The sequence below is a fragment of the Osmerus eperlanus genome, chromosome 8, assembly GCF_963692335.1.
Source record: "Osmerus eperlanus chromosome 8, fOsmEpe2.1, whole genome shotgun sequence".
NCBI classification, from domain to species: Eukaryota; Metazoa; Chordata; class Actinopteri; order Osmeriformes; family Osmeridae; genus Osmerus; species Osmerus eperlanus.
Window position 1 is genome coordinate 7479195 of NC_085025.1, and position 21112 is coordinate 7500306.

Consider the following 21112-nt stretch of genomic DNA (forward strand, 5'->3'; position numbering starts at 1 on the left):
TGTCTCTCGAGTTTCTGCTAATTAAAAAACACTAAAGACTTAATCACCTGCTTGATGGAATCACGCATCCAGAAACTACATTTCTCTAGTCCTGGGAGGGTGAGTGCTGTGTCAAAGTCTCTGTAAACAAATTCAATTATGTTTGTGAGCGTGGTTTTGAGAGCAGGTTTGGAACCTAACACCCATTGCTCTTGAAAACAGCTGGTCTACTGAGAACATATTAAGCTCCAAGTCCATGTCAAGTAATGTTCTGCTGCAATATGTTGTAAAAAATGTCAAGTTCAAAGTTCAAGATTTAGACATTAAAAAAGCAATTTTTGTGAAGTTATTTAACTTGTGGTGTAACTCTCATCAAAGGGATCTTCAAATTAAGTCATAAAAACCGGCAGTCCAAATGGTTTTGGACCTCCTCTATAAAAAGTGGCTCAATGGAGATAATTACCTTTGCAGTTTTGTGGAGTGGAGACAGAAGCCATTAACTACTGTGTAGGCCCCTGCTATGTAGGATGGTTGCAGGGCTTGCGTAATTGGCACAGGCTAACTTACTGAGAATTCATCAGCTTAGTAAAAATAGTCGCTCTCTCTGCAAGGTTATCCCTCCTTTGGACATCACAGAATATTGGTTACTCTGAGGTATTTCATTCCTAAGACATGAATTTTGGAGATGGTATGTGAATAAAGTGCAAAAGCAGATTTCTCTAAGATAACTGCTGGAGTTGTGGCCTACAGAGGTTGTTCTGACAGGATTCTGAACATTTCCTTTCTCTGTTCTGTCCCTTAATTTCAAAGGTAGAACTGGCTGCTTTCTCCCAGATAACTTCAATGCCTTAGAGAGTTGAACAGATCTGGGTCCAGTGTTAAGTTCCCAAAAGGTAATGAGTACAAAAAAGTCAACCTTTTTTGGGGCTTGCTACTTCAACATGTCACATCACTTTATACTGGTGCAGTTTAACAAGTTTAGCATTGTCCCCTATTACACTATTATCTCAAAAAGTAGCCCCCTTTACACTATGCAGAAGGTTGCATTCTAGCCTACATACTGCCCAAATGCTACTGGAAGTAGGACGTCATCCTATCCTTTTCAGTGTGCTGTATCGGACGTACTATTTTAAGACACATTCTAAAGTCTTATGTCTATTTTGGTATTGTTCAACAATATCTTTAGGAAGAGTGAGAGAGAGAGAGAGGGATTCATTTTTTTTAATGTAAATAAATCCATTTGAACATATGGTGTGCCTGAATTGCAATCATCCTCTCTTGCGGAACACGAGTTATTCTGACTTTGATTTTGACCTTGGGGGAAGGCAGAGTAGGGCACCGCCTCGAATTAGGCACAAAATAGCATCTCTCTCTACCCCATCATATACCTCAGCGGACCATCATTCAGGCCAGCCGAGCACACGCACACACGACACAAATCCACCACTTGACCTACTTCCATGTATCCCTGCTCGAGCCGCCTTGGCCTTGTCTCTGCTCCTCTATATCCATCCCCCTTCCTCCTCCAGGCGCTGGTCATTTAGTGGGAAATAGAAACACTAACGCTGCAGTACATTCTGGGATGTCCGGGGAGCCACAGTACCATATGGAGAAGCTAAAGGCAGACTGGCACCTCGCCAAGGTCCACATCGGCCCTGTCGAGGAAGTGTAGACAAGCTGGTGGTGGTACAGGTTTAAGGACAGAGAGGGGGCTTCTGGTTTACATGGGTTGACAGTGTGACGACACTGGATGCATACTTCAGTACACTGCCTGTGGATTGCCTTCTGGCCCGTTCATGTTTATATTGTAATGAGAACTTTAAATACACATGGAAAGAAGTTAACGCACAAAACACACACACTTATATACCCACAAACATACATACACACTCACTCACAGTGATACACACACAAGTACACAGGCAGACAGCACACAAATCATCTCCAGTACGACATGTCAGTCCAATTAAGAAACATCTCTGCCCTGAGGAATATCCCCATAGAGATACAGAAAATACAGAGCACTTCATCTAGACTGCAGCTGAGGGAATAGCTGCTTTTATGAAAGCTCAATCGTTGAAGTAGTCTAATGAGGAAAGGGACTTTCTGAGCACAAAAGATATAAAACGTGAAATGTTAAGGCCCTTTGGTTACCAGAAGAAGGAAAGGGCTGGGGGGGGGGGGGGTTGCACTGAGAGCCAGCAAATGTCTCAAGCTTGGTAAGATGTTTAGTAGAGGTCTTTGTTTTGATTGAGTTTGTATCACTTGCTAAATGTACCAGTACAGATCTGTATTATGGTTTGGGAAGATAGCAGTAGTTCTAGCTAAATTAATGCTGCAAGAATCTTGCTTTGATTGCTCTGCTGGATGATTACTTTCACCAATCGTCAGGATCCGCCAGTGGCAGTGGGAGGAGCGACTTGGCAGTCTGCTGAGATGGAGGTTGAAGGATAGGTTTTTGAAAATGATCCAGCCCTATGGAATGTCAGACCAAAACTGCTAATGAGTTTCTTAACACTCTTAGAGGTCAAACAGTCAACATTCCTACCCAGTTTAAGTAGTTGCTCCAGGCCTGAGGCTCCAGATGAGCAGAGGGGAGTTTAGGTTAAGTGTATCATGACTCCGGGACATTTGTCTCCAAAAGATCCTTCTTTTGGGGCATCATTAACGTTCATGTTGAACTCGTTTATTCATCCCCTCCTCCTCCCCAGGACCTTTCTATACTTTCTCTATCCGCCCTTTCATCTCCAACCCGGTGTTTTTGCCTCTGCTTTAGTTATTTCCATCAGCTCAGTCCCTTCTGCATCCTCTCCTCCTCTCTCATCTCCTCTCCATCTCTTCTCCTCCTCTCTCACCTCTCCTCTTCCATCATTGCCTGTAATAGTTAATGTTGTAACCCCATCTTGACTCCTCATCTTTTATCAGTCTACTGCATCTCTTATTGCTGATAAATGACTCTCTCCCTTCTCAACATCCTCTCCTTTTCTTCCCTCCTTCTTCCTCTCCCTCTGTCCAAGCACGATGTGATGATGCAGACACAGAAACAACAGAGCGGAACTTTTTGGCAAATCAGGTCACATGTCATTCCTGATAACTCTTTTTTCCGCCGTTCTAGGTGGATGTTCTCAAAGCAGACATGGAGAGTGCTGAATGGAAGATTCTGGAGAATCTGATTCTGGAAGGGGTCCTCGACTCTGTGGGCCAACTCCTTCTGGAGCTCCACCTCCACTGGGCAGGGTTTGAGGTGGGTGGAGATGACCCCTCTGTGGTCCGTTACTGGTTCAGCCTGCTGAAGGAGCTGGAACGCGCTCACTTCCGCCTCTTCCGCTCCTACAGCGACCCAGCCAAACCCCGTCTCTTCCTGCACAAGAATGTTCTGAATGCCAGCAGTGCCTACACGCTGGGCTGGGTGAACACACAGTGAGGGCACTAACCGGAACGGACAGGCCTTCGGGCCAAAGCAGAAGCTGCTCAGAATAACGACGCATGCTGGGAAATGTAGTTTGGGTTTTGATGGACGATACAGGTTGTCCATTCCTTAGGCTTTCCTTGTGAAACATGGAACGTGGCTTGCCAATGTCTCGGGTTTCAGGCTTCTACAGTTGAGTCACATGTGAACACTACACTCCTTTCAAGCTCTATATGAAAACACTGATGAGTCACCCCTCGTTGACCCCTCCCACGTGTCTGAAATGATCTCGACCATGTTGAGGGGAAGGTGTAATTGGACCAGAGAGGCAGAGCATCAAAGCGATTGCGTGTTGGCCAGGGTAAGGGGAGGGTGGGGTGTGGGCGTCAAACCACAGTCCCCCCTGTCATCAAGTCCTTATCTTGAGCTGGCCTGGAACCCACCAGTCCTGACCACCTCCTCCTTCACTACCTTCCTACGGGATACTCCACCGCAGAGGAAATGCAGCAGGTTGATCATATTGCCGAAGCCAAAAGCCACATTGGTCAGGGAGACGTTGCTGGCCAATCACCTCTGATGAATGACCCAGGGGTGCGTGGCAGTCCCAGTTGTAAGGATGGTCCCAACAAAGAACATGTCATGTTTATTTTGTATTAAAATCTGTTTTGCAGAAGAAAGGTTTAAAATACGGAGGATATTTTATTTAAATGTTACAGATGTCGGGAAAGAGTACATTACCAATTCTCTTTTCCTACATAATAGTGCCGTTTGTGCATGTTTGTAGACTGAACAGCAATTATAATAAAAAACTATTTTGGCAACAAGGGTTCTTGATACTAACAATTGTAATTGTAACAGAATGTCAACGCAGCCACACATTAGTTCTGTAATGAGGATTCCTGTTGTTCTCTGTCCTTTCTGAGTCATTCCCTTCCCCCGGTCCCTCCCTCCTCTTGCCTCCCTTTCCCTCAAGCCCCTTATTTAACTCTCCTGTGTGCTCTGCAGCTTTCAAACAGATTTGTCACCACATTTATTACAAAATGTGATATGAAGTCTCGATTTTGAGAATAGATTAAACGTGATAACTCTTAATTACTTTTTCCCCAAAAAATATTGTTGAAATTATGAAAGCTGTGAGAGACTTGGGGCTAAAATGACTCAAGTCAGCTTACTTTCAGAAAGGGTTTAAGAGTTTTGAAAAGAAGAGAATTAGCACTGTTATAAAAATGAAAATCCAAATAAACTGGCTGGTAAATCGGCTCTTCAATGACAAGCAACTAAATTGGCTTGACAACAGAAGATTAACAAATTAATTTACAGGCAAAATGTACGAAATGTTTAATTTTCACAAAGGGACTGTTTTTTTTCTCCAAAAATAAAGAAATATTTAATCTAGGATTAAAAATGTCTGTGAGGAAGGGGACATTGATTAAAACAAAAAAGCAAGATAAAATCACATCCTTACAAATATACTTTTGCTGTGTCTTTCATCTCAGTCTACATATACACCATTTCCCCTCCTCTTGAGACAGATAAACATGACTACAACAGGACTGGATACCAGCCCACGGCCAGCAATTATAGAAAACACAGGACAGAAACCCTGTCTCCCAGGGGAGACCCCCCCCCCAAAAAAAATACAAAATAAACTTTCTTTCTCTCAATTTCCCAAAGTAGGGCCCCTGTGCCTCTGCCTTCCAGGCCCACAGGTAGGGTGTAACCCCCTCCAGATTAGGAGCCGCTAGGGTCTAGTCCCAGAGTTTGATCTGGCCATCCCAGCCGCAGGTGATGACCTTGGAGGTCTCGTGGGGGTGCCAGAGCGCGCTGATGCACACCTTGTCATGGGCCTTGATGCGGTGGTACAGCTTAGTGGTCTTCCAATCCCAGATGTTAAGCTTCCCGTCAGCATCCCCAGACACCACGTAACTACAGAGGGAGAGAGACAGAGAGAGACAGGGAGAGAGACAGAGACAGAGAGAGTGAGTGAGGGGGAAGGGGTGTAAGAGAAGATCTAGAGGTTAGGCTTCCATCTAAAATCATTCCTTTTCCATTTCACCCGAGTCTCACCTCACAGGATAGAGTGGGTGTTGCCATGGTTACTAAGAGAAACTGTTGGCCCCTGTAGCTAGGGTTCAGTAATAACACACAGGGTGTGTGCAAATGTGAGGAAGAGGGGCACGCAGACACACACCTCATGTCTGGAGAGAAGTCCACCTGACAGGCATAGCCCGCCACCATGTGACCCTTGAAGATCTTCTTCTTGTTCAGACGGAAGCGGTTCTGGGCTCCGAAGATCAGGATCTGGTTGTCCATGGACTGGCAGGCCAGCCACTTACCTGAGCGAGGTAAGGAAAGTTCATACATCAGTCAGAACTACATACACGGTTACCACACCTTCCGACCTGGGCACTTCCATGAGTTCGCAGTGATTTCCACTTGAACTCTTAACTTAGTTTGTTTAACACTTAACCCTTGTGTTATCTTCGGGTCATTCTGACCCATCAGTCATTGTGACCCACCGTCGTATTGCGACAGATTTACCGCATACAAAGACAAAGTGAAGCATTTTCTTTTAACAGCTAGGCTGTCTCAGACCCCCCACATTGCAAAGGTTAAAAGAAAATTATTTTAATTTGTTTTTGTATTGGGTAAAATTGGGTAAACACAACGATGGTTCGTTATGAACCTTTGGGTCATGTGACCCGAAGGCAGCACGAGGGTTAAACAAGCAATGGATTTCAGTTTAAACTACAACTCTCTATTTGGGCTTTGTGTGTGGACCACCTAAGAAGCATTCTGAGAGGAGGGAGGAGGCAGAGAACTGGAGAACATGACGGAACGTTTGATCAGTGAACGCTCACTTGATCTCTCTCCACCGTGGTCTCTTGGTCCTACAGACAGTCCTCTGGTCTCTCTAGACTAGAGCAAACCGACTCTGCAGTATTTCACACATCACTGCACTTAAAAAGAAACATGAGGGAAATTGCTGTTGTGTGTGTGTGTGTGTTTCCCGGGGTGTGTAAGTGCGTGTTTATCTCCCTCTTTCCATGTCCCTCAGTGACCACTCTCCTTGTGAAAGCACATAAAAGACCCCATTATCCCTAAATACCAAGCACACTAGGTGTAGCAGGATGAAGACAGCAGGGACAATCTCCCCCAGTCTGCTGACACCTTCTCCCCTTTGTTCATAAAGAAAGAGAAAATAAAGCGACAGAAAGAGAGAACAGCCTGGGTGGGGAAGTCATTTGGTAAAGCAAAAAAAAAACAACAAAAAAAAACAAGATAAGATATTCTCTCTGAGGACAAACAGTCCGTAAACACAACCAGTCAAAGTGAAACAAGAATGGGTGGAGGAGGAGGAAGGCTAGACGAAGGGGGAGGGAGTTGGATAGGAGGAAAGAAGGGAGTTGGATAGGAGGAAAGAAGGGAGTTGGATAGGAGGAAAGGAAGACTTTAAAAGCTAATGCGATATGTAGGTCCATTAGTGCATGTCTGACCACAGCTGACCACTCACCATTAGGAGACAGAGTCACAGCTGGCATGGAGTGCATGCTAGGCTCCGCGATGTACTTGAAATCCACAGGAATGTCCCTGTGAAACACACACACACACGGTTAGTGTGCAGCAATGAGCCCCTCTTACCCTAATACTCTAAGAAAAGCTGGGGGGGATGTTGTCTTAACACCCTGCCAACAGCTTTAACCCCCCCAAACAAATCGACCCCTTCTGTGTGTGTGTGTGTGTGTGTACGCAGACAGGAGGACAGAAGGGAGGTTCACCAACAGTTTGCGTGACAGAGAGAGTCTGTGTGTTTGAGTGTGTGTGTGTAGTTGGGTTGTGTCTCTGTGGCAGTGTGTGACACATGAATATGCTGGTCCCCTCTCTCCTCCTCCCTGACGCAGCAGGAGGCTCAGGCTGGCCTGAGACTGGACTGGGGCCATCCTCCTCTGCCTCCTCTGTAAACACCATCCCTGCACATAACCAAACATGGGCTTCGGAGGACAAGAGATCGAGAGAGAGAAAGAAGCCCCTAAAACGGGCCCCCTGACCCAGCCGGCATTCACAGGGAGAGCCGAGCCAAGCTCCCTGAACACAAGACAAACACATGGAGCCTCCGTGGATCACAGCTCCACAAATAACTGGTCTGGAGGCAGGAAAAGACAGAGCTGGAGAGAGGGGAGAGGGAGGGGGGGAGAGAAGGAGAACGAGGAGGCCAGAAATAGAACAGAAGGACAGAGAGTGAATCTCAGGGAGGAAGGGAAGGCTTCATGCTGTGATAGTCTGCCCAGGGTTTGACCCGGGCCAAACCCAGTCTATGACCCAGGCCTGATTCAGCACAACGCATCCTTGTAAGAAAAAAAGGGTCTCAGGTCTTACCGGACTTAAACTGAAGAAATAATAGATAATTATTCATTTACAACCTTTTCTGATTCAGGGTGAGAAGGCCGTGGCTTACCAGTAGGGCTGGCCCTAGCATCCATCCTTCAAAAAGAGTTCAAAGATACTCCCCACTCTCTTTTCTGACCCTTTCTTTCAACCCTCTGTCGCCTCCAACCTTTAGCTCATCTGCATGCCCCTGGCATCTCTGTGCTCCTCCCTGCTACCTGTGCTGATCTCTCCTTCCTGTCTGCTTTATTGATGGCTTAATGATGGAGACCTGCTGCCCTGTGCTGTCCTGGCTCATTGTGCTTCAGATTGATCGTGAGCCGCTCCCAACACACACCTGATGAAACCCAGCTACTTACAGCGGGTAGCCTGTACAACTGTGTGTGATGGCAGCATGCGTTTAATACTATGACTATCTGCTTCCTCATCATTTCCCACTATTCTCTTCTTACCGCCTTCTTCACCTTTCCATCATCCCCCATCTCCCTCCCCCCTCTTAACCTCTCCTTCACCCCATTACTCTCTCCACCCTCCTCTTCATCAGGGTGCCAGCGATATGTGACTCCTTGTGCATTTCAGCCTAATTCTGCTGAGCGGTGGCTCAGCTCCCCCTAATCCTGCCATCTGAGCTCTCTGGGGGGGGGTACCAGCCAGGTGGCATAGAGAGAGGGAGGGAGGGAGAGGGAGAGGAGGGGGGTGTACAGAGCGAGACAGAGAGAGATAGTGAGTGGGGGGTTGATAGAGAGGAGGGGGGGGTTGACAGAGTGAGAGGAGGAGTACATAGAGCGAGAAACAGAGGGGGAGGGAGGAGGGGGTATATCTTTACCAGGATGTCAGCTACTCGAGGTAAAAAGAGAAGAGGAGACAGTGTGTGAAACAAACACCCGATAATTTTCCTTAAAATATTTAACACCTAAAACGGCACAAACGCTGGCATTTGTTGTTGCCATGGAAACCATAGCTGGGTTGATTGGCGGCTCGGAAAAATGGTCTTCAGCAAAACAATATCCCGGCTGGAACTGGCTTGAGTTAAATATATAATGAAGATAATGAACACAATTATATTGAAAATGAACTAGGATATTGAAAGGGGTTATTTCAATAGCGAGTCTGATCGTTTCATATGCTGACTCCAGGGCTATACTAAACACGTTCTCATTTGTGGACCATGGCAGTACCAGTATTATTCATACAGAACCTTCCTGGCAAAAAGGTGAGTTCACAGAATGGTCTCTGGATCCCTGTCAAGACCAGCTATTGGCTCAGAGAAGGCATACTTCACTGATAATGGAGAATATGTAAATGAGGCATCACATGGAGTGATGCAGTGAAACAGAGCTGTTTGGTAGCACAGATGGGTGACCTTTGACCCTGATAAGGTCAGCTGAACAGTTCTTATCGACAACAATGTTTTTTAAGCATGCGATCAACTTGTCTTTTCATATGATTTCTACAAACAACCACTGCCCCCCCCCCCCCCCCCCCACTCACCACTCCCAGACGCGGAGGGACTTGTCGTCAGACGTGCTGACAAAGCGCCGGTTCTCGTCCACGAAAGTGATGGTGTTGACCGCACCCAAGTGACGGTCGTACTCCTGGACCACATCACCCGTCCTGACGTCCCACTGGGGGGAGAAGAATAAAAATAAATTTATGATATAGTAATGTAGAAGATGTGCTTATTTAATGTGGGTGTACAGGTTTGAATTGCTTTTCATGGCAATGGCAGTCCCCCTCCCCCTCCCTCCATCCCTCCCTCCCTCCCTCCCTCCCTCTCCCTCTCTCTCTCTCTCTCTCTCTCTCTCTCTCTCTCTCTCACCACATTGCACATGATTAATGATCCATCCCCTCCCCCCCTCTCTCTCCCTCACACACACAAATACTCTCCTGAATCATCTGGAAGGTGTGTGTGTGTGTGTGTACAAATGTGTAGAATATGGGTGGAGTATGAATGTTTCTGCCATCAACCACCAGCCCCTGGTCTCCCACCCTGGGTGAATGTGCATGTGCAGCGTGACTATCCCTCTCTGCAGTGGCCATTACCTGAACGATCTTCTTATCTGACATGCCAGCCACAAACAGGTTCTGCTTATCCTCGTCGGGGTTGAACTTGACGCAGTAGGGCACCTTCCTGTTGGTGAACTTGGAGATGCACTGGCCTGGGGGAGAGGACAGCCTCAGCTTCACTTCTCCAGTCCAAACTACATACACATGCCATTATCTAACGCCATTATGAATTCTTTATGAGAGTGAATCTCGAGGAGTTGGCCAATAATGACGGTTTTCCCCATTTCCTTCATGAATGTTAGATGATAGTCAGACAAGGAGCAGTCCTCAGACTCCCTACTGAAGGAGTTGGCTTTGGAGATGTTGAGTAAACAGTGGACTTGGATCAGTCTCTATACTGCCCTCTGCTGGAGAGGCAGACTCTTACACACAACCACACAAGTCGTCCTGTCCCCCCCCTCCCCCCCACCTCGTCAACTGACCTGTCTCGGAGTCCCACAGTTTGAGGTAGCGATCGTAGGCCGCGCTCATGAACTGGGTGCCCGTGTTATTGAAGCAGATATCTCGTACCGCTTTGCTGTGGCCTGGAGACACAAAAACACACACACAAAAACACACTTTACAAAACAAAATATTTCCCTTGCCATGTTACCAAGTCTCCAGTGGTATTTGGTATTTATGGCCTCTGATATTTAATTCATGTGTGTCTCCTCACAGCAGGTTAAAATCCAAAAGAAACACAAGAGGAGAGGCAGAGTGTTCTCGCTCCACCATCCCTCTCCTCCCCACTCTCCCTCATCTCATCTTTCTTTCCTTCCAGCCCTCTCCTCTGTCTAAGTGGTACCTGCCACGTCTGGGCTTTGTCCAATCAGAAACCTTTCCCTGTTCAAACTGCCTTTTTATCAGGGCCACACCGTTGCCGCGGTGACAACAGAACCCACAGAGGCTGGTCACAGGCTCATTAACTCCTGCTGGTCACTTGGCTCAATACAGCTCAGTTACACAACACCACACTCTCTCTCACACACACACACACACACACACACACAATCACACACAGCTTGACAAAACCATTCAAGCACTTAGACTGATTTTCGCCCTGTATAACCAGCAGGTCATCCGGCTCTGAACCTCTGAGCATTGGTTTATAATCTCAGGGCTGTATCACATCATTAGAACATGTTCATTATCTCAGGCTGTGTTCTTCATTATAAAGCATTCTAGTGGTCCCTGCCAGACAAGACAAGGACACAGAAAATAGAGTTTCGATTTGCAATCAAAGACAAAGGGAAAAAACGGACCCTTTTCTTCAATCAATAGGAAGGAGGGAGAGAAATAGAGACCAGGAGAGAGGAGTTAAAGGAGTAAACAAAGAGGGTGATAATACTGCTGATTGTGTTGAGCACAGGGAGAAACACACACACACACACACGTCTCAGTCCCCTTCCTGAAACACTGCCCAGCTCCCCTAGACAACCTCCCTCCTTCATTTTCACTCCATTGCTTCTATCAAAATCTGCCTTTTCTCCCATCTCTCCCCGTCCTCTTCAACTGCGGTCTGTCTATCTACCGGTCCTTCCCATCTCCTCCCTCCATCTCTCCATTCCTCCCAGGCCTGTTCAATTATACATGCAGTGTTCAGAGGTCTGACAGGCAGAACCACAGCTCTACTCTGACAGTCTGGCCCAGCCCAGAGCCTCTGCTGGGGGACTGACCAGGACTGACCAGGGAGAAGACTGACCAGGGAGAAGACTGACCAGGGGCAGCTCACAAACCTATCTGTGCACTCAAGATAACTGTGTATCGGCATCCACTCAGCATGAACATCCTCACAGAAACCTGGCCATCAGACATCACTGCACGATATGTCAGGACCGTGCTGTCATCCACGAGGAACAATCCATTCTGAGACTGAAAATAAACTGTCGGGGGAAGAGACCTAAGATGCTCTACTTACCAATGAATGTCCTTACGCACCGTCTCTCGTTGTACACCTCCCACAACTGGAAACAGAAGAAGCGACAGATTAAACTCTGTGTCCTCGGATCATGTCCCACGGTCACACGATCAGCGTGTCTGATCTCTCTCCTTCCCTCTCCTCCCGTCTCTCCTTTCCCTCCTTCCCTCCTCCTCCTCTCCTTTCCCTCCTCCTCTTCTCTCCCTCCTTCCCTCTCTTCTCTCCTTTCCCTCCTTCCGTCTCATCTCTCCTCTCCCTCCTTCCCTCTCTTCTCTCCTTTCCCTCCTTCCCTCTTCTCCCTCCTTCCGTCTCTTCTCTCCTCTCCCTCCTTCCCTCTCTTCTCTCCTCTCCCTCCTCCCGTCTCTCCTCTCCCTCCTTCCTGCTCTTCTCTCCCTCCTCTCCCTCCTTCCCTCTCTCCTCTCCCTTCTTCCCTCTCCCTCCTCCCGTCTCTCCTCTCCCTCCTTCCCTCTCTTCAGTGACTGGGATAATGCAGGTGATCAGGGAAGGTCTGTGCCTAAACAAACGGGGGTCTTATTTCAAACCAGGGGCTCGTCCTGGCTTAGAGCCTGCCTCATCCCAGCTTGTCCCTTGCTAATCCCAACCTCATGCCTGCCCGGCCCCAGCCAGCAGGGGTCTGGGTATAGCCCTGACACACAGCCTGAGGCAGAAATGGGTCTAATGAGTAAAACCACAGCATGGCTTCCACAAGCCATGGAGAGAGACAGGAACACCGCACATGGGGTGGTTGTCCTTCACATTAAAATGAGGGATCCTTTCGTTTGAAAAACAACGGGATGGACGAGAAGCTGGGGGCAGGGGAACGAGAGGAGTGGAGGGGAGTGGAGAGGGCAGGAGATAAGAGGACAAAAGCAGAGACTGGGATTTTAATGAGCATCACAGTGAGGACTGAATAGCATGGGGTCAAGGTGGAGAAGGGAACCTTACCTTAATCTTACAGTCCATAGAGGAGGACAGCAACAGATGACCAGACATGGGAAACAGACGGATAGCACTGACACCCTGCAAGGAGAGAGAAACAGAGGAAGAGGGGTGGAGCATTGAAAGCATTGTTTAACAGGATCAGCCCCGCTTAGAGTGTGTAATATGGATGCGTGAATATGTGTGCCCAAGAACGACTGAAGACCAGTTCTGAGGCAATACTCTGTGAATGCTAATGTTGTCCTAGGCAGGCAGACGCTACACTCCCATGTCTTACTGCACACTTAATTATGCATACTTTCTGTTCAGACCCATTCCTCAAATCACCCTCTCCCTTCCTCTCTCTCCCCATCTCTCTGAGAGCTACACACTTTCCCTATCAAGCTATCCATCCTTCTCCTCCATCCATCACACCCCAAACCAAACGTCTGCTAAACCATTAGTATTCTAGCCTACAGGTTTTCAATTAGAACCATGGGGCAGTGTTCCTGGGTGAGTAGATGAAAGCCATGCTCATTTCAGCCCTGACTGATTCTCTTCCCTGTAGGAAGGGAGGGGAAGCAGACAGTCCACAAATGATCATCTGCATAATATTGTTCTGTCTTCATCTCCCTGTCTACCTTCAACTCCATCTCTCTCGCTCCCTCCTCCCTCTACCTCTCAATCTCCCCACCAATCTCACTCCATCATCACGTCTGCCTCTTTCTTTCTACTCATTTTGCTTTTCCGTCAGTGAACAACAGAATAGGCTTGTCTGTGATGAGTCTGTTCTGAATAAAGGTCAGGTGTTGAATGGAAGAAGAGCTCAGATTAAAGTATCCCAGACTTGTGGTAATGCAAATTGCATAACCAATCCAACAGATAGATCTTACATTTACATTTAGTCATTTAGCAGACGCTCTTATCCAGAGCGACTTACAGTAATTACAGGGCAACCGAGGCAAGTGGGGTGAAGTGCCTTGCCCAGGGACTCAACGTCATTTGTCACGGCCGGGAATCGAACCAGCAACCTTCTGATTGGTAGCCCGATTCCATAACCGCTCAGTCATCTGACCCCAGATCTTTACCACACGCCGTCAGAAAAACCTGTGTGTCTCTAATTGCATCCTCTCTCGCGCTCACACACACATTAACAAACGTAAATACACCCAAACGACTCACCTTGGTATGCCCAGACCAGACATGGATCTGTTTCTTGGGCAGGTAACATTTGTCTGGTATGTCTGTGGTCCGCAGGTTGATGCCCACATCCTGGGGGATGTGAAGGTAGGACCTACCCTGGTAGTCGTACATGTCTTTGACTAGGGAGGGAAATACAAACATGGAGTCAATCAAACCTGTAAATATGTGTATGTCTTCAATGCAGGAATCGTTGGATTGGAAGCTGACTCATCCAATCACGTGACTGTTCTTTAGCTGAGAGACATGCGTTACCATGGAGAACGGTCTTCTCCTCCGCTGGAGCCTCGTCCTCATTCCTCCCCTTTTTCTGGCGCTTGGCAGTGATCTCATCCAGCTCCTTCTGCTCCTCCTGTCAACCAACCAGAAGCCAAGACAAACAACACCAGAGATCAGAGAACATTTCTCAGTGCGATAGAAAACCAGGTCCCACTAATGGCTCTTCAGAATGTCATTTAATGACTAACTGAATACGTTTTTTGTTGTTGTATGCATCAAAGTCTTTTTAAGTAAGTTAAACCTGTGACAGGCAAACGGAGGCTTCCTACAGACCGAGCTTACCTCACTAGGTTTAGCTCCGTCCTTCTCATCCGCATACTTCGCCCACGGCCCCAGGAAGTTGTCCATGTCCTCCGCTTCACCCCCTTTCACCTTCTTCCTTTTGTCAGGCTTCTTCGGCCCAACCTCAAAAACAGTTAGACCTAGAGGAAGAACACAATGAAATATTGCAGCGCTTTCTGTTCCTTTTCTTATTTACACCAATAAAAATTTTACTCACAATCATGAATTAGCCCGCTCACCTTTCTTCTTTTCTGCTTCGTCCACTGCCCCTATGTAGCTGTTGGAGGAAACCTGACTGGTGTCCACTGAGGGATCCAGAGCATAGCCTGCAAGCCGAGACTTCATTAGTAACCAGCTCTATCACATTGGCATTTAACCTAAATATTACATTAAAACATGTCTTTACCTGACCTCTGTCAGTGCAAAGATCTGTTTCTGAGTCACACAGCATGAACTCACCGAAGGTGGAGAACGTCCTCCGTTGCTGCTCGAACATGAAGTCGTTGACGTGAGCAGGTTCTGCGTAGCCGGAAAGCATGTTCCTCGGGGCGGACATCTGCTGGGATCTATATGGGTTGGATGGGCCAAACTAGTGGTTGAGGAGTGGGCAAGGAATGAGAGAAAGATAGATCTGATCAGAGCATATTAGATTACAAGCATTCATCTCTAGCTGATGAAATACGGCTGGATTTATGAAGCACATAGGGGTGATGCTATTCAGCAGTGGTAACCATTTGAAAGAATTGAATCGAATCTTACCTCTGGTGCAAACATGGTTTCATAAGTAGGGTTGTAAGTGACCTCTTTGAGGGAGGGGTCGAGGTGTGTACCCGTCTCAACTGCCTCCTGTTGTGGACACAAAAATGACACCGTTAGCTCGAGCTTATCTTGACTTTGTTGTCACTCACGAATTATATCCGAAACTATTTCAAATGAAAGTTGCCTTACCAATTAAACGTAAAACGTTGTAATGTTGCTTAATGGGACATTGTAACATGTTTTGCTTTTCCCGCCGTCTCAGCTACACGATACTATTTAACCTATACTGGCCAGCTAGCTTTTTAGCTAGGTAGCTAGCAGTAGCACATCAGAACGTTATCCAACTACTATACTAACGTTGGCTATCATTTCCAGTTACGTAACGTGATATTGAAATGAATACATTTTAATACAGATGCTACACAAAAAAAGAAAGTAGACATGCAGGTGGAGGAGGTATTCGCAGCAAGACAGTTTACTTGAAGCATGCATGATCCGGTAGATAGCTAACAAATTAGCTAGCTACTAGTACTAGTAGCTAACTAGCATCGAAATGATGTGTGCGAATGCACCAGTCTTACCTTCACCGCAACCTCCGGAGCAGCATTAAGGACAGCCAAAGACATGGTTGTGTTTGATTTTAACGGCAGAAGATGTGCCACAGCGTCAGGATCAACATTTTGGGGACTGGCATTAGATTCTGACTCATTTTCCGAATCTGAATCGCTCCTGTACGAAACGAGGGATCCTACGGCGGCAGACATGTTGGATGTTGTGAAAACTGACCGGAAACGAAGTTCAGTTCGTTTTAGATGAGAAAACGGAGTCGTCCTCATTCATGCAATCAAAGTAACGTGTGGAGTCTTTTAAATCATCAGTAAAATCACATATCATGATTATTATGGTACTCTGTTAAAAAATAAAATAATTGTATTGTGGGGCGTGTTTTATGAGGTTATTATTTGCTGGTCTGGGAGATTGAAGTGTGCGGTCTGATCTGAGGTCAGAGGACACCGCTAGAAGGCCTTTGTCAAATATGTTCCTTAATTTTATGTGACAGGAAAAAAAGAAAAAGACAGAATCACCGTCCATTCAGATGTAGAAAATACTGCCATGAGAGGATCATATCAATTGATCACGTCAATTTCGATCTGTGATCTTGCATTCATGTAGGCTACAAAGTGTGTCATAATGTGTCTGAGTTATTTGTTGGTTGACATTGATCAATTCTGCTAGTGTTCATAAAGTTACACCCTTACACAAAATAATAATCAATTTGCGAAGTACAGTGAGGGCTGGTATAATCAAATTGCTTCTCATCGTTTTACCCTCTATTGGATGGCCAGTATGACCAAGGAGGGCTTTGGAGGAAACGGACCAATCAGGTACTGTGCCCGGGTTCGCCTTGTGGCTCCCAGTGCATTCACAGCGTGGGATAGTACGACAATAGAAAGTGGTACGTACCATCACGGTGTACTATAGGTAATTTCATCTGCAAAAAAACGGAGACCGTGTCAACTAAGCTGTGTATAGGTAGAATTTTCTTTCATGCTGATCAAATTGTTGAGATTATGTTTTTGTAAAGCCCGTCGTCACCTTGGCATCGACCATTTTACTCCCCGTATAGTATTATCGGGATCCCTTTGGAAGAAAATTGTGACTTGATCCTTCATTCCTGCTTTTCTAACGGGATTAATTTTCTCCAGTCTAATTACAGTATGGAATGAGGATGTATACCTGAACTGACTGAATCAGCTGGTGCACAGTTCTGCGGTAGAAATGGCAAGAAAATAGGAGGAATCTTAAAAACATTTAAGGTATCGTTAAAACGTTCTCTTTTCAGAATCTTCACACATCTAACCAAAGAAAATTGAAATTCTAGCTTCGACAATTACAACTGTAAGTTTGTACTACTTGTTTTGGGGTTTTCTCAGAGTTTCCAACACTCGAAACCAGGTAGCTAGCGTAGTGTTTGTCAATTGATTTCTGTGGTAATACAATCCTGACTGGCCATCACTCAGTCCGCGAACTGTGCCACTCATATCAATGGTGCATCTTCTAGCTTCCATCACTAACAGGTGACTGCCCGGTGAGCTAACAATTAGAAGGGATTGACAACTGTCATTTTCTTACACGCACAAATATTTTATAGCCTACTCTCGAGAGTTGCTAAAAATATTTGTCAAGGTGCAATTTATTTTATTAGTGTCCGCCAGTTGGAAGACACATGCAATTCCACGATAAAAGGGGGAGAGGGGTTCACATCTGCACAAATTGCTTTCGTTATAAGAATCGACTGGATAGTGATGCACTATGCCAACGATCACACCGCACTGACTATCTGTGGAAGATGAATAATAGAGTTAAACAAAATTCTTCAACATTTTCAAATAAAGACACGCTACATAGTTTTGGGTTTTAATTATGCACTTGTTTGACAGGTTGGAATACTATTTTAACAGGATGTCACCTTCGAGTATAGCGACGATATTTCTGCTTACACGTATAATGCATCGACTTATCAAGGAAAAAGGGTGAGGGTCGAATTCGATTTAGCTTCAGTTCGTTTGGATTGAAGTTCGATTGTCAGCTACCATGGGGGTGGGGATATGGTAGGCTATATGAAACCTGTAGTCAGTAAAAATGGTTTGCAAGAAGCACTGTGAAATTCGACCCCGATTCTTTCTAAAGAGGTTATTGTTAGGCTACATATAGCCTACATATTCCTAGAACTACATGGGAAATTAGACTGCACTATCCGAGTTAACATCGACTCCCGAATGTAATTGAAAGTCCCATCCAGCATAGCCTACAGACTTTTGGAAATTTAACAACAGGTTTGTATCTACACCCTTAACATGTCGCAGGTAGTGACTGACACATTGCATTGCAGTCAGTATTATTGGAAAGCTTGGAAGGGAAAAGGTGCAGCGAACTGGCCCACTGTCAAGGGTTGATGATGTAGATAAACTGCGCTTCTAGCATCAGTATCATGCTTATTTTAATAGTCCAGATTTGGAGATTATATTGTGAGAGTGCTTATCTGTTGTGATATGGCAATATCTTGTTTTAATCTTCATAGTTCCTCCCATATTAAATCAGATTTTTACTATGACAAGACATATTACAAGACCTAGGAAACATTGAATCAACTAGTTGGAGAAGGGGTATCTAGGCCAGCTTTATCTACATTTATGCATTTATATAAGTATGTGTTTGAAGGTAATGTGTGGTTCCCATAGGCAGCCATGTTAAACCCAGACTGCCCCCCTATAGACTATGCCCACTCACAGCTGTTGACTATCGTTCTGCAGCATAGGCATTCAAAACATCACATGACTGACCCCATACCAGAGCTATAGTCTAGCGTCCAATCACACTCAAATGCTCACATTTCAATCACAACACACACACCTCTCTCTCTCTCTCTCTCCCTCTCTCCCTCTCTCTCTCTCACACACACACACACTCATATGCCCACATTTCACAAACCCATGCACATGAAACATGCCCCCAGGATCCCCCCATAAGAAATTTAAGGAAATAAATCACACAAGCATACACACACAAACAGTACCAGTTCACCTATTCCCAGCTCTGAGGAGATGTAGAGCTTGCTAGAGCAGTGTAGACTAGCTGGCTCCAGCAAGCATTCCTCAGCCTGGTCCCAAACCACTGCCCTCGTTATCTTTGAAGTGTGCACTTCTACTACGAGTGGGTTTTCCATATCGCCTGGGTTTCCTTATCTCTACTTGACACACGTTTGCTGCAAACTGGAACAAGCATACTGAAAAGCATCAACCCGAACCAAGAGGTGTGTGTGTGTGTGGGGGGGGGGGGGGGGGGGGGCAAAGGTAGGATGCAGAACACATTCTATGATACAGGAGTCCATATGCTGGATTATACCTAGTTTAGACTTACTGTAACCTATCTTCCTAAAGGTGTTGGAGGTAGGACTCTCTAAATAGAAGCTGCTGTTGTTTTGTTTGGTGCTGTTTCGGAAGACTTGGTTTTGCTGAAGAAAATTGTCCACATCACTAGTATTCAGTTCTTCCCTCTGCTCGGGAGCGCTCACAGAAAAAGTGCTTTAGCGTCTCACTCTCTCACAGACGCTTTTTGGACCCAGTTTCTTTTCTCTTTTTTTTGCTGCCTTTGCTTTGATCCTATGCCAGTCCAACACTTTCTCATGCTGCAGGATCTCACCCCATTGCGAGAGAGAGAGAGAGAGAGAGAGAGAGAGGGGGAGAGGGGGAGAGGGAGAGAAGGGAAGGGAAGGGATAGGAGGAGCATGAAGGAGAGGTATAGCAGAGAGGGGAGTGGAGAAGGAATAATAGAAGGAAGGAGAGCAAGGGAGGCGAGCGGAAGGAGGAGAAGAATACCGGGACAGAGTGATAATGATAAAAAAAAGAGGGGTGGTAGGAACAAAGAGAGCAAAATAATGGGTTTGGGGTTTTATATAAGAGAGAGAGAGAGAGAGAGAGAGAGAGAGTGTGTGTGAAGGCCTGTCTGAAGCTCCTGTATCTCCCAGCTGTTGTGATCCTCCAGAGGCAGACCCACACAGGGGCCATTGTTCCCCCTTCTCCCCAGGCTTAGGCCTCCATAATGCAGCCTCTGTGCTGCCTCAGACCAGGGCTCAGCCCAGCTGCCCCTCACTGCTCTTCCGAGTGTCTCATCCCTCCCCTTTCTTTCTCTCTTTCTTGGGAGCGGGAGGGCAGTGAGGGTGTCACTCAGCGCGTTGTCAGGATGCTAATCTGTCTGTGACACCACAGATAGCCTAGACCTGGGTGATGCGGTGCTCCACTTGTCCACGTAGAGCAGAGGTGCGCTGTTCACGCCTCATCTCCTTCAGGAGGGAAGGAATGACAAGTTCACCCAGCACACAACTTCACACCTCGGACCCTCTTAACCCTCCACTCCACCTGCTTGTCTCTCTTTGTGCTGTGACCCTACAGTAGGAAATGCATACACTTACTGTGGGATCTGTTTGTCTGTCTACCGTCCACCCTCCTTCCTTTACTCCCTCTTTTTGACCTCCCCTCCTTTCTCTGAAGTTCAGGGTAAACAATAGACAGCAGGTGTTGACGTTGTAGATTATTATTTCAATATGTCGCTCTTTCATTCTCTCTCTTTGTTTTCTCTTTTACTCCCTCACTATTCATCCCTCTTTCCCTCCATCAGCTCTTCTCCCTCTTTTTTTCATAGTGTTTGAGTGGAAATGAAAGTCAGCATGTTCTCCCAGCATGATGCAAGCCCCCCATCTCTCCTTGAGTGGTCAAGTCTGTCGGCTGTGTCCACCCTGCTAGCTCCCTAACTGCTACACAGCCGTACAACAACACCACTCATCAGCCTTAGTTAAAGCTAGCTTGTTTTCTAGCATAGCTTGTTTTCATTTGCTACTGAGTGCTATTGGTTTAAAAGAGTCAGGTTTTACATTGCAGAGCTTGTTTAGGGAAGCCTAGATTTGCATTGTTTTGTAAGTGAAATTCACTATTTGCTTTTAAGTTGCTGGCTTTAAAAAGCGTGCTGATAGTTTCCTCGAGTCCTCAAGTAGACTAAAGTGTTTTGGGAGGCTTCTGTTTCAGTTGAATTGAGCTTTAAAACCTTAATTTGAAAAACGATTTTCATAAGTAGTCTATGAGGTTGTTTGCCAAAAGGCTAAGCAGCAATGGTGGTGCTTGGTGCTCCTCTTTATCAGTAGTACGTTTTTACTGTACATCGAGAGCCCCTGTGCAGGTAAGCTAGCCTCGTCTTAGTTAGGACTTCAACTGGTCAATAAAATGAGGTCAGGTAGGGACTTTTGGCCCCTCCCCCGGTGTCGTGTGCGTGTTTGTTTTGATGGTTAATGTAGCCCGATACCTTCCAGTCAGTCACCCAGCACAATGCAGCTGACATCTGCCCCAAGCAGCCAGGAGATACTGTGTACTGTGTTGTCACCC

The 21112-nt window shown here is 46.3% G+C and overlaps 3 protein-coding genes across 5 annotated transcripts in view; 2 read left to right on the forward strand and 1 right to left on the reverse strand.

The window, feature by feature from the left end:
* Positions 1–4764, forward strand: part of mettl24 (methyltransferase like 24) — a 28686-nt gene extending 23922 nt beyond the window's left edge. Inside the window, 1 exon segment of the mRNA XM_062466981.1 lies at positions 3095–4764. Coding sequence (XP_062322965.1) covers positions 3095–3403 — 309 coding nt within the window. The 3' untranslated portion in view covers positions 3404–4764.
* Positions 4712–15971, reverse strand: cdc40 (cell division cycle 40 homolog (S. cerevisiae)). The gene is made up of 15 exons (XM_062466976.1): positions 15758–15971; positions 15177–15263; positions 14877–15006; positions 14657–14743; positions 14418–14557; positions 14112–14208; positions 13839–13978; positions 12684–12758; positions 11739–11784; positions 10264–10365; positions 9818–9933; positions 9266–9399; positions 6903–6979; positions 5580–5724; positions 4712–5314 (listed from the first exon to the last, which is right to left on the reverse strand). The coding sequence occupies exons 1-15, from the start codon at positions 15938–15940 to the stop codon at positions 5137–5139; spliced, it is 1737 nt and encodes a 578-aa protein (XP_062322960.1). The 5' UTR covers positions 15941–15971; the 3' UTR covers positions 4712–5136.
* Positions 15972–16558: 587 nt separating this feature from the next.
* Positions 16559–21112, forward strand: part of wasf1 (WASP family member 1) — a 37919-nt gene continuing 33365 nt past the window's right edge. Inside the window, exons 1-2 of one of the 3 annotated variants that reach the window (XM_062466977.1) lie at positions 16559–16632; positions 16883–16993. The gene's annotated coding sequence lies outside the window, so the exon portion shown is untranslated. Of the gene's footprint in view, positions 16659–16882; positions 16994–21112 lie in introns of all 3 variants that reach the window. The other 2 variants (XM_062466979.1, XM_062466978.1) reach the window with 2 other exon arrangements.

Bases quoted from the DNA above. Each gene is read 5' to 3' on its own strand.
- cdc40 (XM_062466976.1), bottom strand. From the start codon at position 15,940: ATGTCTGCCGCCGTAGGATCCCTCGTTTCGTACAGGAGCGATTCAGAT. The intron at 14,558-14,656 runs GTGAGCGGGCTA...TTCTTCCTCTAG, and splicing joins CGAAGCAGAAAAGAAGAAAG to GTCTAACTGTTTTTGAGGTT. The intron at 12,759-13,838 runs GTGAGTCGTTTG...CTCTCCTTGCAG, and splicing joins TCTGGTCTGGGCATACCAAG to GGTGTCAGTGCTATCCGTCT.